Source organism: Oncorhynchus kisutch, linkage group LG26 (genome assembly GCF_002021735.2).
Source record: "Oncorhynchus kisutch isolate 150728-3 linkage group LG26, Okis_V2, whole genome shotgun sequence".
Lineage (NCBI taxonomy): Eukaryota > Metazoa > Chordata > Actinopteri > Salmoniformes > Salmonidae > Oncorhynchus > Oncorhynchus kisutch.
The window spans coordinates 532,568-547,175 of record NC_034199.2 but is presented as its reverse complement, the minus strand read 5'-3'; the positions used below and the strand labels follow the sequence as shown (position 1 = coordinate 547,175).

The following is a 14,608-nucleotide window of genomic DNA, read 5'->3' as shown; positions in this document are numbered from 1 at the left end:
TAAAAACCTTTTGTGGGGAGAAACTCATTCTGATTAGCTTGGTCTGGCTCCCCAGTGGGTGGGCCTGGCTTGGAAGTGCGTGGGCCTAGCCCCTCCCAGCCCACCCGTGGCTGTCCCCCTGCCCAGTCATGAGAAATCCATAGATTAGGGCCTAAGGAATTTATTTCAGTTGACAGATTTCCTTATATGAATGAACTGTAACTCAGTCAAATCTTTGAAATTGTTGCATTTATATTTATGTTCAGTATATGTTTGTCACGAAAGCTAGGAGTGGTGGGTGTGGAGTCAGACGCAGAGAGCAAAGCTTCCAATGTAGACGTATTTATTCAGCTGGGTCTAGCCAACATACAGGCACAATAAACAGTAAGTCCCCCAAAACCAGGCAAATAACGAACAGCAAAAATACGTATAAGCAAAATGAAAATCTACCACTGACAGAGAGGAATAAGCCTGCACAAAAGCAGGCAGGCCCTGGAAGTCAAATCAAATCAAATGTATTTGTCATATACACATGGTTAGCAGATGTTAATGCGAGTGTAGCGAAATGCTTGTGCTTCTAGTTCCGACAATGCAGTACTAACCAACGAGTAATCTAACCTAAATATTCCAAAACTACTACCTTATACATACAAGTGTAAAGGGATAAAGAATATGTACATAAAGATATGAATGAGTGATGGTACAGAAGGCATAGGCAAGATGCAGTAGATGGTATTGAGTACAGTATATACATATGAGATGAGTAGTGTAGGGTATGTAAACAAAGTGGCATAGTTTAAAATGGCTAGTGATACACGTATTACATAAAGATGCAGTAGATGATAGAGTACAGTATATACATATACATATGAGATGGATAATGTAGGGTATGTAAACATTATATTAAGTAGCATTGTTTAAAGTGGCTATTGATATATTTTCCATCAATTTCCATCAATTTCCATTATTAAAGTGGCTGGAGTTGTGTTGGCAGTGTGTTGGCAGCAACCACTCAATGTTAGTGGTGGCTGTTTAACAGTCTGATGGCCTTGAGATAGATGCTGTTTTTCAGTCTCTCGGTCCCAGCTTTGATGCACCTGTACTGACCTCGCCTTCTGGATGATAGCGGGGTGAACAGGCAGTGGCTCGGGTGGTTGTTGTCCTTGATGATCTTTATGGCCTTCCTGTGACATCGGTTGGTGTAGGTGTCCTGGAGGGCAGGTAGTTTGTCCCCGGGTGATGCGTTGTGCAGACCTCACTACCCTCTGGAGAGCCTTACGGTTGTGGGCGAAGCAGTTGCCATACCAGGCAGGGATACAGCCCGACAGGATGCTCTCGATTTGTGCATCTGTAGAAGTTTGTAAGTGTTTTTGGTGACAAGCCGAATTTCATCAGCCTCCTGAGGTTGAAGAGGCACTGCTGCGCCTTCTTCACGATGCTGTCTGTGTGGGTGTTCCAATTCAGTTTGTCTGTGATGTGTACGCCGAGGAACTTAAAACTTACTACCCTCTCCACTACTGTCCCATCGATGTGGATAGGGGGGTGCTCCCTCTGCTGTTTCCTGAAGTCCACAATCATCTCCTAGTTTTGTTGACGTTGAGTGTGAGGTTATTTTCCTGACACCACACTCCGAGGGCCCTCACCTCCTCCCTGTAGGCCGTCTCGTCGTTGTTGGTAATCAAGCCTACCACTGTAGTGTCGTCCGCAAACTTGATGATTGAGTTGGAGACGTGCATGGCCACGCAGTCGTGGGTGAACAGGGAGTACAGGAGAGGGCTCAGAACGCACCCTTGTGGGGCCCCAGTGTTGAGGATCAGCGGGGTGGAGATGTTGTTACCTACCCTCACCACCTGGGGGCGGCCCGTCAGGAAGTCCAGTACCCAGTTGCACAGGGCGGGGTCGAGACCCAGGGTCTCGAGCTTGATGACGAGTTTGAAGGGTACTATGGTGTTAAATGCTGAGCTGTAGTCGATGAATAGTATTCTCACATAGGTATTCCTCTTGTCCAGATGGGTTAGGGCAGTGTGCAGTGTGGTTGAGATTGCATCGTCTGTGGACCTATTTGGGCGGTAAGCAAATTGGAGTGGGTCTAGGGTGTCAGGTAGGGTGGAGGTGATATGGTCCTTGACTAGTCTCTCAAAGCACTTCATGGTGACGGAAGTGAGTGCTACAGGGCGGGGCGGTAGTTGTTTAGCTCAGTTACCTTAGCTTTCTTGGGAACAGGAACAATGGTGGCCCTCTTGAAGCATGTGGGAACAGCAGACTGGGATAAGGATCGATTGAATATGTCCGTAAACACACCAGCCAGCTGGTCTGCGCATGCTCTGAGGGCGCGGCTGGGGATGCCGTCTGGGCCTGCAGCGGTGCGAGGGTTTTACTCACGTCGGTTGCAGTGAAATTGTTTCAATATAGATGTTTGGTCACTGGCCTACACACAATACCGCATAATGTCAAAGTGGAATTATGATTTTTTTTTTTTTACATTTCTACAAATTGAATAAAAAAATTGTCTTCAGTCAATAAGTATTCAACCCTTTGTTATGGCAAGCCTAAAGTTCAGGAGTAATAATGTGCTTAACAAGTCACATACTAAGTGAATTAGACTCTCTGCACCCCACACATACAGTTGAGCAGTGAATTTCTAACACAGATTGAACGACAAAGACCAGGGAGGTCTTCCAATGCCTCGCAAAGAAGGGCACCTATTGGTAGATGGGTAAATAAAGAAAGCATACATTAAATATCATTTTGTGCATGGTGAAGTTATTAATTCCACTTTGGATGATGTATCAATTCACCCAGTCACTACAAAGATACAGTGGTCCTTCCTAACTCAGTTGCCGGAGAGGAAGGAAATCACTCAGGGATTTCACCATGAGGCCAATGGTTACTTTAAAACCACTGTGATATGACAAAACTGAGGATGGAACAACATTGTAGTCACTCCACAATACTAACCTATTTGATAGTGAAAAGAAGGACGCATGTACAGAATAAAAAATATTCCAAAACATGCATCCTGTTTGCAACAAGGCACTAAAGTAATACTGCAAAAAAATGTGGCTAAGCAATTCACTTTTTGTCCTGAATACAAAGTGATGTATTGGATTTGTCCCAAAAATATCAACACATTCCTTTGTACCACTCTTCATATGTTCAACCATATTGGTGGCTGCATCATGTTATGTGTATGCTTGTAATCATTAAGGACTGGGGAGTTTTTCAGGATTAAAAGAAACTGAATGGAGCTAAGCACAGTCAAAATCCTAGAGGAAAACCTGGTTCAGTCTGCTCTCCACCAGATATGGGAGATGAATTCACCTTTCAGCAGGACAATAAACCTAAAACACTAGGCTGGAGTTTCTTACCAAGACAGTGAATGTTCCTGAGTGGCCGAGTTACAGTTTTGACTTAATTTGGCTTGAAGATCTATGGCAAGTCCTGAAAATGGTTGTCTAGCAATGATCCACAACCAAATTGACAGAGCTTGAAGAAATTTGAAAATAATAATGGGCAAATGTTGCACAATCCAGGTGGGGAAAGAGCTTAGAGACTTCACAACTGTAATCGCTGCCAAAGCAGATTCGACAAAGTATTGACTCGGTGTGAATACTTATGTAAATTATCTATTTATGTATTTAATTTTCAATGAACTTGCAAAATGTCTTAAAAACATGTTCAGTTTTTCGTCATGGCTTATTGTGTGAAGATGGGTATTTAATTATTATTTTTGAATTCAGGCTGCAAAAACGTGGAATAATTCAAGGGGTATGAATAATTTCTGAAGGCACTGTACATATAAGGCAAGGATAGATCATGCTAAGAGTAAAATAAAGAACAGAGTAGCTGCAACATACACTGAGTGTACAAAACATTAGGAGCACCTGCTTTTTCCATGACAGACTGACTAGGTGAATCCAGGTGAAATCTATAATCCCTTATTTATGTAAATTGTTAAATCCACTTTAATCAGTGTAGATGAATGGAAGGAGGGGTTAAAGAAGGATTTTTTAATCCTTGAGACATGGATTGTGTATGTGTGCCTTTCAGATGGTGAATGGGCAAGACAAAAGATTTAAGTGCCTTTGAACGGGGTATGGTAATACAGTGATTCTTCCTTTAAAAGTTGCGTCGTACTGCAGCACAGCTTGCGGCTGCCGCAGAATTCTATGGCACGTCATTTAAGTGTCAGCCAATGTTGCCATTTAATGCTAGTTAATGCTAGTTTGACCACCAGAGGGCATCTTTGAAAAGCATTTGACTGTTTTTAATATTGGCTGTACTAGAGAATTGTAAACATTTTTTGTAAGAACATAGTATATGGGATAGATCTTTTTCTAAATGTATCTTAATTAATTTGATTAATATTATGGTGTTTCTATTCCAGGAAATACGTCGCTGTACAATGTGAGTAGGCTACTAAGTGACTGCAAGTGAAGAGCAAAATAATCATTTCCACACCCAAATTGTAGGCTAACCAATATCCAAACGGAGATTCAGTGAAAATAAAAATCTGATTGATTTATCAAGACCAGTCCCCATGCTTGTCTCAGAGCAGCGTGAAACGGTGCTGAAATAGTCGACCACAGGTGGGTAGGATATTGCTTCAAATCCTATTATAACAATTGGATGAATCTGGGTGTTCCAATAAGGAACAATGTGTTGCCTTCATTAGCCTACTTTATTCCAATATTTCTGTCATTCAGTGATATTTATTCCCATAGTAATTTATTATGGATCCATCCAGATGTGGTTAGAAAACAATGGATTTGGTGGACTCGGTAAGAGTCTATTGTCCTGCTGATAGCCCATCAAGGGTACATGGCTTCTTTTGTATTCTTAAAAGAACTTCAGCACAGAGAAGAGAAAGGAACCTTGAATAATTAAATATGTAGGTAAAATACTGTTAGACTTGTTAGACTTGGGGATTATGGTCATGGACAGTGCAATTCTCAAACTATCATCAGGTGCCTGTGTAATGCCGAATGCAAAATATATTTTTTCATCTCTACATGAAGGTCTCCTGATTTAAACCAGATCAAGCTTGTTTGGTTTTAACTGAAAACATTCCTCCGTAAATCTGCCAAGCCTACAAGCAAAGATGAACTGGTGAAGGCCATCTAGACGTTTTGGCTTGAAAAACTGACGATACAACAATGCATAAAATACATTGATAATCTCATCAAGGTTTAACCCGTGGTCGTAGAGCAACTAAAATGTAGTTGAAATAAACATCTGCATTTTTATTATAATTTTTTTATTAACGAAAGCATAAAGATGTTGATGAACAAATACTGTACGTTATATGCTTTATCAGACACGTTGCTTGCAGAGTTCACAGGTTGTGTTTGAAAACGTTTTCGAAATGTCTCCAACCGTCCATCACTACTGTAAACCGAATATTCTAAAAATAAAAACACAGCATTTACAGTGGTACAAATATATTATTGAATTCGATCCCAGTTGGTATTCTGTGTCCACTCGTGGTATCTCTCTTCGGTTACACATGCTTGGAATAGCAGAACAGCATAATGGTCCAGACTGCCCTTGCTGGGCCTGGCGAGCAGTTCATCAAGAGGAATGGAGATATCAGGGTGAACCGATGACCTGACTAATCCGCCACGTTTGTGGCCTCTGCTTGTCGGAGGTGGAGTTTCAGAGCTCACATGTGTGCCTGGCATGGATTGACTCCATTTCATTCTTCGCCCTCTTCAATGCGTCATTCTCCGCCTTGCGCCAATGTCGCATGGCTCTGGATCTGTGGCCTGTGTCTCTGCCCTCGGCCCTCTCTTTCTGCTGGTCTGCCTTAAATGATGTAGTTGAAATAAACATCTGCATTTTGTATTTTTTATCATTTTATCAACAAAAAAATTCATTTTATCAACATTTTTTTTTATCAACAAAACAAGATATTGATGAACAAATACTGTATATGCGTCTATATGCATGTTACATTGTCCAGTTACAGCTTCTTCTGACAACGTAGAAAAAAAGTGTATTTTTTTGTTTTTGTGTGCGCGAGACAGAGGAAGATTAATTCTTACACTATTGTTTTAAATTCAATCACTCTCTTCTTCTTCTTCTTCATTCTCAGCATTCAGTTAATTCAAATTAAATTGTAATACATTTAGTCACTCCGATAGCAAATTGCTTTATCCAACATTTTGCGGTTGCATTGTGATTTTTCCACAAATAGACAGGTGACTATTTTTGCGAACTTTCTATTAAAAATGATTGGAGTGAGATTTCTTTCTTTCGGGATATGTATACCGAGCATGTCCACATCTCCGTCAGTCCATTTTACTGCTAAACTACACGGTAATATAAAAGTTATATTTTTTGTGATCCAATACGTAATATAGTAAGTAAAAACAAATAAATACTATTCATTATGAATAGGATTTATTTGATTTATTTTTTTACTTTATTCATTGTAACCACAATGTCACAAATAATTGATCACACATGAGCAGATTAACTTGGTCAAAACATTTCTTTATTAAACACTTCTTCACAACAACAAAGATGAACTCACTTTATATAGAGGGGCTATCACTCTTTCACACTGGTAAATCAATCCAGTTTGTTATTTCAAATCATTTATTTCTGTTTTTAGAGGAAGAGAAACAAAAAGCCAACCGTGCCTATTTTTCGAAATCATCAGTCCATATGTCAAGTGTAATTCCCCCATTTGTATTTACCCGGGTCTCTCGACTCCAGGGTCACTGCCAGCATTTTTTTTTTGTGCCTGATGCAGGACTCGAGTGACAGAGAAGAGAGACTCTTGGGCTGAAAACACCTTACGAAAAGACAGTCAATTTGTGCCACAGTTTAGACTACCGATAGATCAGCGTTCTAACTCCCCCTTGTGGTAGTGTGGTGCAATGACAGAACGATGCAATCCACCACAAACGGTCGTGGCATAAACTCAAAACTTTTAAAGGAAAAACCACTGTAGGTGGCAGGCACACCGGTTTGAATGTGTCAAGAACTGCAATTCTGCTGGGTTTTTCACCCTCAACAGTTTCCCGTGTGTATCAAGAATGGTCCAACACCCAAAGGACACCCAAAGGACATCCATCCAACTTGACACAACTGTGGGAATCATTAGAGTCAACATAGGCCAGCATCCCTGTGGAATGCTTTCGACACCTTGTAGAGTCTGGGTAGAGTCTTGTGAGTGTGCATAGAGTCCGTGCAAGATAGGGTCAATGCAGATAGTCCGGATAACCATTTGATGAACTATTTAGCAGTCTTATGGTTTGGGTGTAGAAGCTGTCTCGGAGCCTGTTTGTCCGAGAACCGATGCTCTGGTATCATTTGCCGGACGGTAGCAGAGAGAACAGTCTATGGCTTGGGTGTAGAAGCCTGTCTCGGAGCCTGTTTGTCTGAGAACCGATGCCCTGGTATCATTTGCCGGACGGTAGCAGAGAGAACAGTCTATGACTTGGGTGTAGAAGCCTGTCTCGGAGCCTGTTTGTCCGAGAACGGATGCTCTGGTGCCATTTGCCAGACGGTAGCAGAGAGCACAGTCTATGGCTTGGGTGGCTGAAGTCTTTGGCAATTTTTCAAGCCTTCCACCTGGTATAGAGGTCCTGGATGGCAGGGAGCTCGGCCACAGTGATGTACTGGGCCGCCCGCACCACCCTCTGTTGCACTTTGTGGTCGAGGGCGGTGCAGTTGCCATACCAAGTGGTGATTCAGCCATTCTCTCAATGGTGCAGCTGTATAACTTTTTGAAGATCTGCGGCCCATGCCAAATCTTTTCAGCCTCCTGATGGGGAAGAGGCGCTTTTGTGTCCTTTTCACAACTGTGTTGGTGTGTGGACCATGTTAAGTCCTTACTGATGTGGACAACAAGGAACTTGAAGCTCTCGACCCTGTTCTATTCTTCCTGCTTCCTGTAGTCTACGATAAACCCCTTGGTCTTACTGATGTTGAGGGAGAGGTTGTTGTCCTGGCACCACACTGCCAGGTCTCTGACCTCCTCCCTGTAAGCTGTCTCATCTCTGTCTGTGATCAGGCATACCTGTTGTTTGATTGCGATTAAACGTTGTTGTCAGTAAGTATAGGGGGCGGGTGACCAAAGCTCCAGAGAAACTTTGTGTGTGTTTGTAAACAGGAAAAATACAGTCGTGACCAGGAGAAACTGGAGGAGGAGTGGCGTCGAGCCCAGCAGGATGCTGTGACTGACGGGGGCAGGCAACAACAAGAAGTGAGGAACCAAAACATAATTTTCTGGTAGTAAACCGAGGTACAAACTCTGGCTTTGGCTTCATCCCTTTACTGTCTATTCCTCAGGAGCCGAGCAGCAAGAGTCTCAGCCTACCCTGCCCTCTCCGCCAGCCCATCCTGCCCTGGGAGGACCAGGAGGAAGAGAGGAGGAGGAGGAGGAGGGAAGAGGAGGAGGCACAGCGAAGACAGGAGGAGGAGAAGAGGAGAATGGAGGACGAGCAGCGATGGCAGGAGGAGAGGATGAGAACGGAGGAGCGAGATCTGCGTCTTCAGAAGGAGAGGAAGAGGGAGGAGCAAAAGGAGGAGGAGAGGAGACAGAGGAAAGATGAGGAGCTGAGATGGCAAAGGAGGAAGGAGGAAGAGAGGGAGGAGGAGAGGAGGCACCAGGAGGCTGCTAATCAACAACACATGGAGAATGCCAGAATGCAGGAACAGCAGCAATGGTTCATAATAATAATATTTTCTTCAAAGGGAAATTTCACCCAAATTACAATATGACATATTGGTTTCCTTAAGCAGTATATAGACACGCTATCACAGCAATCTATGCTTTGGTTTAGTTTCCCTGGCACTGTTTCCACATGCTAACATTTTAGCATTTATGGCACAAATCCAATGCATGTCATGGTACCTATATTGTACATCATGCCCAAATTATCCTAAAGTATCTCAAATTGATTATGTAGATGAACAAAGCAACTTTTAGATGATGGTCCACTTTCCATTTTAATGCTTTTTTATTTTGATCTTCTGTATACAATAACAGGAATTATTTTTGATTTTCACCCAGATTTTTTTGTTTAGATGTTTTCCATGATAGAGAATTGCCATAATATCATATTTTTCTTTTCCATAATTCCTCCTTCCCATCCCACCCAGTTAATATCTTGAAGAATATTTGCGTGCAGTCCAAATACACACTGAACAAAAATATAAACGCAACATACAATATTTTCAAAGATCTTACAGTTCATATAAGGAAATCAGTCAATTGAAATCACTTCATTAGGCCCTAATCTATGGATTTCACATGACTGGGAATACAGATATGTATCTATTGGTCACAGATACCTTTAAAAAAAGAATAAAGTAGGTGGCGTGGATCAGAAAACCAGTCCATCTCTGGTGTGACCACCATTTGCCTCATGCAGCATGACACAGCTCCTTCACACAGAGTTAATCAGGCTGTTGATTGTGGCCGGTATAATGTTGTCCCAGTCCTCTTCAATGGCTGTGTGAAGTTGCTGGATATTGGTGGGAACTGGAACACGCTGTCGTACACGTCGATCCAAACATGCTCAATGGGTAAGTGTCTGTTGAGTATGTAGGCCATTGAAGAATTGGGCCATTTTCAGCTTCCAATTTTGAGTACCAATCTTATCAACATTGGGCCGTGCATATCATGCTGAAACATGAGGTGATGGCGGCGGATGAATGGCATGACAATGGGCCTCAGGATCTTGTCACAGTATCTCTGTGCATTCAAATTGCCATTAGTAAAATGCAATTGTATTCATTTTCCTTAACTTATGCTTGCCCATACCATAAATCCACCGCCACTATGGGGTACTGTGTTCACAACAACATTGACATAAGCAAACCGCTCACCCACACGACGCCATACACGCCATCTGCCTGGTACAGTTGAAACTGAGATTCATCTGTGAAGAACACACTTCTCCTTCGTCGAAGGTGAGCATTTGCTCACTGAAGTCAGTTACAATGCCAAACTGCAGTCAGGTCAAGACCCTGAGGACGACAGACACCCATATGAGTTTCCCTGAGACGGTTTCTGACAGTTTCTGTGGTCAGCATGCCAAGTGCATGCTCCCTCAATATGTGAGACATCTGTGGCATTGTGGTGTGTAGCAAAACTGCACATTTTAGAGTGGTGTTGTCCCCAGCACAAGGTGCACCTGTGTAATGACCATGCTGTTTAATCAGCTTATCGATATGCCACACCTGTCAGGTGGATGGATTAATTTAGCAAAGGAGAAATGCTCATTAACAGGAATGTAAACAAATTTGTGCACAAAATTAGAGAGACAACAGCTTTTTGTGCATATCGAACATTTCTGGGAGCTTTTGTTCACTTTACATGTTGCATTTTATTTTTGTTCAGTATATATATTTTTATGGTAGTGGAAAAAGGATAAATTGGCAAATCTAGAGTTTAAGCTGAGTTAAATACTTTCAGCAAGCACACTAATAAAGAGAAGTATGCCAGATAACAGTAGTGGTCTGGCTGAAGCAAGTACACTAATAAATAAATACCCCAAAATATCAAAAGAAACAAAATACCATTTACATCGTCTTACATGTACAGTTTTAAACTAAATGTAAGGATTAGAAAATACAATTTAAAAAGAGAAAAATAAGAAAAATGAAGGCAAAACTATCAAAAATAATGTATACTATAGCAACTGCAAAATATTTTTTTTTAAATATTTTTAAAAACTTAATTCTGTTCAATGGCTTCTTTGTGTGTAAATCATGGTTTCAAATGTTTGAGGATCTAGTGCCTCTGCCTTATGCTAGTTACCCTTCTTATAGAGCCACGGTTTTATTTACATTTATTATACACTACATGACCAAAAGTATGTGGACACCTGCTTGTCAAACATCTCATTCCAAATCATGGGCATTAATATGGAGTTTGTCCCCCTTTTGCTGCTATAATAGCCTCCACTCTTCTGGGAAGGCTTTCCACTAGACGTTGGAACATTTCTGCTTGGACTTGCTTCCATTCAGCCATGGGCACTTATGTTGGGCGGTTAGGCCTGGCTCGCAGTCGTATTCCAATTCATCCCAAAGGTGTTTGATGGGGTTGAGGTCAGGGCTCTGTGCTTGCCAGTCAAGTTCTTCCACACCGATCTCGACAAACCATTTCTGTTGCTCCTAGACGTTTCCACTTAACAATAACAGCACTTACAGTTGACCGGGTCAGCTCTAACCAGCAGAGATTTGACTTGTTGGCACCGTCCTTGGACGGTGCCACTTTGAAAGTCACTGAGCTCTTCAGTAAGTCCATTCTACTGTCAATGTTTGGTGATGGAGATCGCATGGCTTTGTGCTCGATTTCAGACACCTGCCAGCAACGGTTGTGGCTGAAATAGATGAATTTACTCATTTGAAGGGGTGTGTGTCCACATACTTTTGTATATATTGTGTATATTTTTTATTCTAGCCTGTCGACCTGTCTGTATCCCCTATCCCGTATCTATATTCTCTCTGCTACTGCTGTAACCCCGTAACCCTCTCTCTGTTTCTGTCTGTATCCCCTATCCCGTATCTATATTCTCTCTGCTACTGCTGTAAGCCCGTAACCCTCTCTCTGTTTCTGTCTGTATCCCCTATCCCGTATCTATATTCTCTCTGCTACTGCTGTAACCCCGTAACACTTTCTCTGCTGGATGGCAGGGTGGGGGACTCCTGTGGCTATGCCAAGGTCCAGCCTGAGATATCAATGGCAGACAGGTCAGTGTGTGTATGCCAAGGTCCAGCCTAGACATCTGTTGAGTCAGATCTAGCCTTTTATAAACACATTTCATGCAATTCTACGTAATTTTACATGGAGACGAGCATAGACGAGCATAATATTTTTTTTGTGCAACACCAGAGCATGTGAGCTGAGTGGATTGGGGCGTCGCACGTGCTTCATTTGGCGCAGTGGGTCAACACTCCAAAAAAAGACCCACTCTCCATCTCCAAAATCACTCTGGTGCCTCTCAAACATGAGCTCTGGGAATGCTCTACCCAGCATATTTCGGTTCCTTTATCACCATTCTTTTAATTAGGCCTATTCTGTTTTATTTATTTAGGCTACCCTGCCACTAGTAATGCTCAGAGATGTTATGAATCGTCCAAGAAGGAATTGGGTGACAAATCATGTATGGTAGCCTATCATTTCATTTGTTTAACAGGTAGGCCTACCTCCTTGTTTCTTAAATAGAAAGAAATAGGCTCCAACACAAAGCCCTATTGTTGTTAGTCAAATTAAAATGAAAATTGTTTAAATTAAATTTGGTCTTCTCGAGTTTCGCCTACTTTCAGCACACATGCGCTGTCCATCTCCGATCGATTGTTACACCTGAAGTGCCACTGTAGGCTACACAGCACAAAATGTTTTACATCAGCCAGAGCAGGCCAGTCAGAGCTCATGTTTGGGATAGCCGATCCACTACAGTGTGCATGCAATGTAGCCTCATTTTATTTACACCAGGAGTGCAAAAACTCAGGAAAAATATCTTAAAAATATAACTTTGTGCTGTGCTTTTCAAGCATGTATTTCTTATAGTCCAGGCTTATAGCCTATAGTATATCTGTATTACTATTTTTCAGTTAAGTCAGTTAAGAACAATTTGTTATTTACAATGACATCCTGGAACAGTGGGTTAGCTGCCTTGTTCAGGGGCAGAATGAAAATATTTTTACTTTGTCAGCTCAGGGATTCAATCTAGCAACCTTTCAGTTACTGGCCCAACGCTCTGGCCCATGTATGCTATGGATCATTTGATTGAGACCACAGGCGCACCTGATATTGCGCGTTCAGCAAAAAATCAGGGATGAAGGGCAACATTGACCAATATTGAAATGTAATCGATGACAAATGACTTGACCCTCCCCTGGACAATAACAAAAAAAAAAAGTAAACCCTCTGACTGACTGAAAATGAAAAAACATGGCCTTCCCACATTTTTCTCCGGGTCCCAATTCTGCAAATGTTGAGCGTTCCCTTACTAGCAAGTACAAGGCATGGGTCAGCCTATAACTAATACAGTATATTCTAAGAGTCAATACTTAACCATGTCCCCATGTGTTAACCTGGGCGGTGTCTTAAATGGCACCCTATTCCCAATATAGGCCACATCTCCCAGTTTATTCCATGTTTCATAATGTGCCCCATATCCATAGCTCACAGTATAACTAATTTTCTGATTTGATCATTAAAAGTACATAGTAGGCTGCTCCAGCCGGATACAATATATTGGACTGTACGTATTTGAAAATACATGTTATTACCTTCCTGTGTTCAAGCACACCTGAGCGTGTAAACAGTATTTCACTCCAAGGAAGCATCCCAAATGGCACCCTATCCCCTACATAGTGCACTACTTTTGACCAGATTCATATGAACCCTGTCAAATGTAGTGCCCTACAGTATGTATGGAATAGGGTACCATTTAATCTGTACAAATTCATCTGTTTTCCAGTGTACATTGATTTGAGAGATAATTAATATTACTGATTATTTGCAAATTATGTGTTTTTTGTGTCTTGCAGGGCAAAATCCAAATCTACTCCAGAGCTAGATGACCTGGAGAAACCAGAGACTAAAAGTCAGTGGGGATTAATTATAATAATGTATTATTATTTATGTCTTCATCAATATTCATTCATCCTTATTGACAGGAGGCATGGATCACCTTCGGTGGAAGTTGAACCACACATTATTTAGCTGCTCACATTAGCAAGGGAAGCTGGTGTGTGTGTGTGTGTGTGTGTGTGTGTGTGTGCATGCCATGGCACTAGCGTGTGTTTGGCAATTCATGGGTTGCACTTTTTCATTGTGTTGAACGTTCGTTCTCATTCTCAATGGGTGCTGATGAAGATTTAATCTAAAGTGCATTATAGAAGCCTGGAAACACAATGACATTTCAAAAGGAGGAAAATAATTAGTAGGCACGTCTTGTCATTCTTTTTATATCACCAGATTGACTTTAGGTGCAGTATAAGGGGACAGCACTGCATTTTTGCTAGATAGCATTAGCATTGCTAGCTATTTTTTTAACAAACTGTGCTAGCAAATGGCAACATTGCCATCTCTCTAAAGTAAATTAGAAAATAAAGTTGTGTCCTACAAATTTTTTGCCTACTTGAGCAATATCATATTTCCATGCCACTATAGTATAATTTAGATGAAACAGTCATTAGCCTCCATTCAGAATGACTGGGCATCAGTCATCAGTCGGTCACCAATATGTATGTGGTCCAATCAAAAACAGATCTTTTGAACAATGGGTAAATAATATAATTGTGCAGATACTACTCTAAGAAAACCAATGGTCCAAACCTCATGTCTCTATCATAATCCATTCAAAAGTTATTGGAATTTTTACCCTTGTAGGATGGCCAAAATTAGGGTGATTTATTAAAGGAGGCCAGAGGGGAAAGGATTGTGTCAGCTAGGCTGGATACTGTGCAAAAATTAAGGCTAACTGACAGGCTCACCTTTTAACTAGTCATCTTTCTTATCGAATCCGGAAGGACTTAAAACCATAAAGGTAACATAGGTAGTTATGTGTACGCTTAATGTGAAATTCCTGTTATTTTCCGAAGATTGCGCCACTGAGCGTACTGCAAGCTTTTTATTTTCAAAGCCTTTTAAATGTAT

General features: G+C 41.5%; 1 protein-coding gene across 8 annotated transcripts in view; it reads left to right on the top strand.

The window, feature by feature from the left end:
• LOC109871121 (LIM domain only protein 7) overlaps positions 1-14,608 on the top strand; it is a 113,104-nt gene that overhangs the window by 92,513 nt on the left and 5,983 nt on the right. For 6 of the 8 annotated variants that reach the window (XM_031805673.1, XM_031805672.1, XM_031805676.1 and 3 more), the window contains 4 exons: positions 8,102-8,194; positions 8,281-8,657; positions 11,635-11,691; positions 13,498-13,553. In XM_031805673.1, the coding sequence (XP_031661533.1) occupies positions 8,102-8,194; positions 8,281-8,657; positions 11,635-11,691; positions 13,498-13,553 (583 nt within the window). The remainder of the gene's footprint in view (positions 1-8,101; positions 8,195-8,280; positions 8,658-11,634; positions 11,692-13,497; positions 13,554-14,608) is intronic. The other 2 variants (XM_031805679.1, XM_031805675.1) reach the window with 1 other exon arrangement.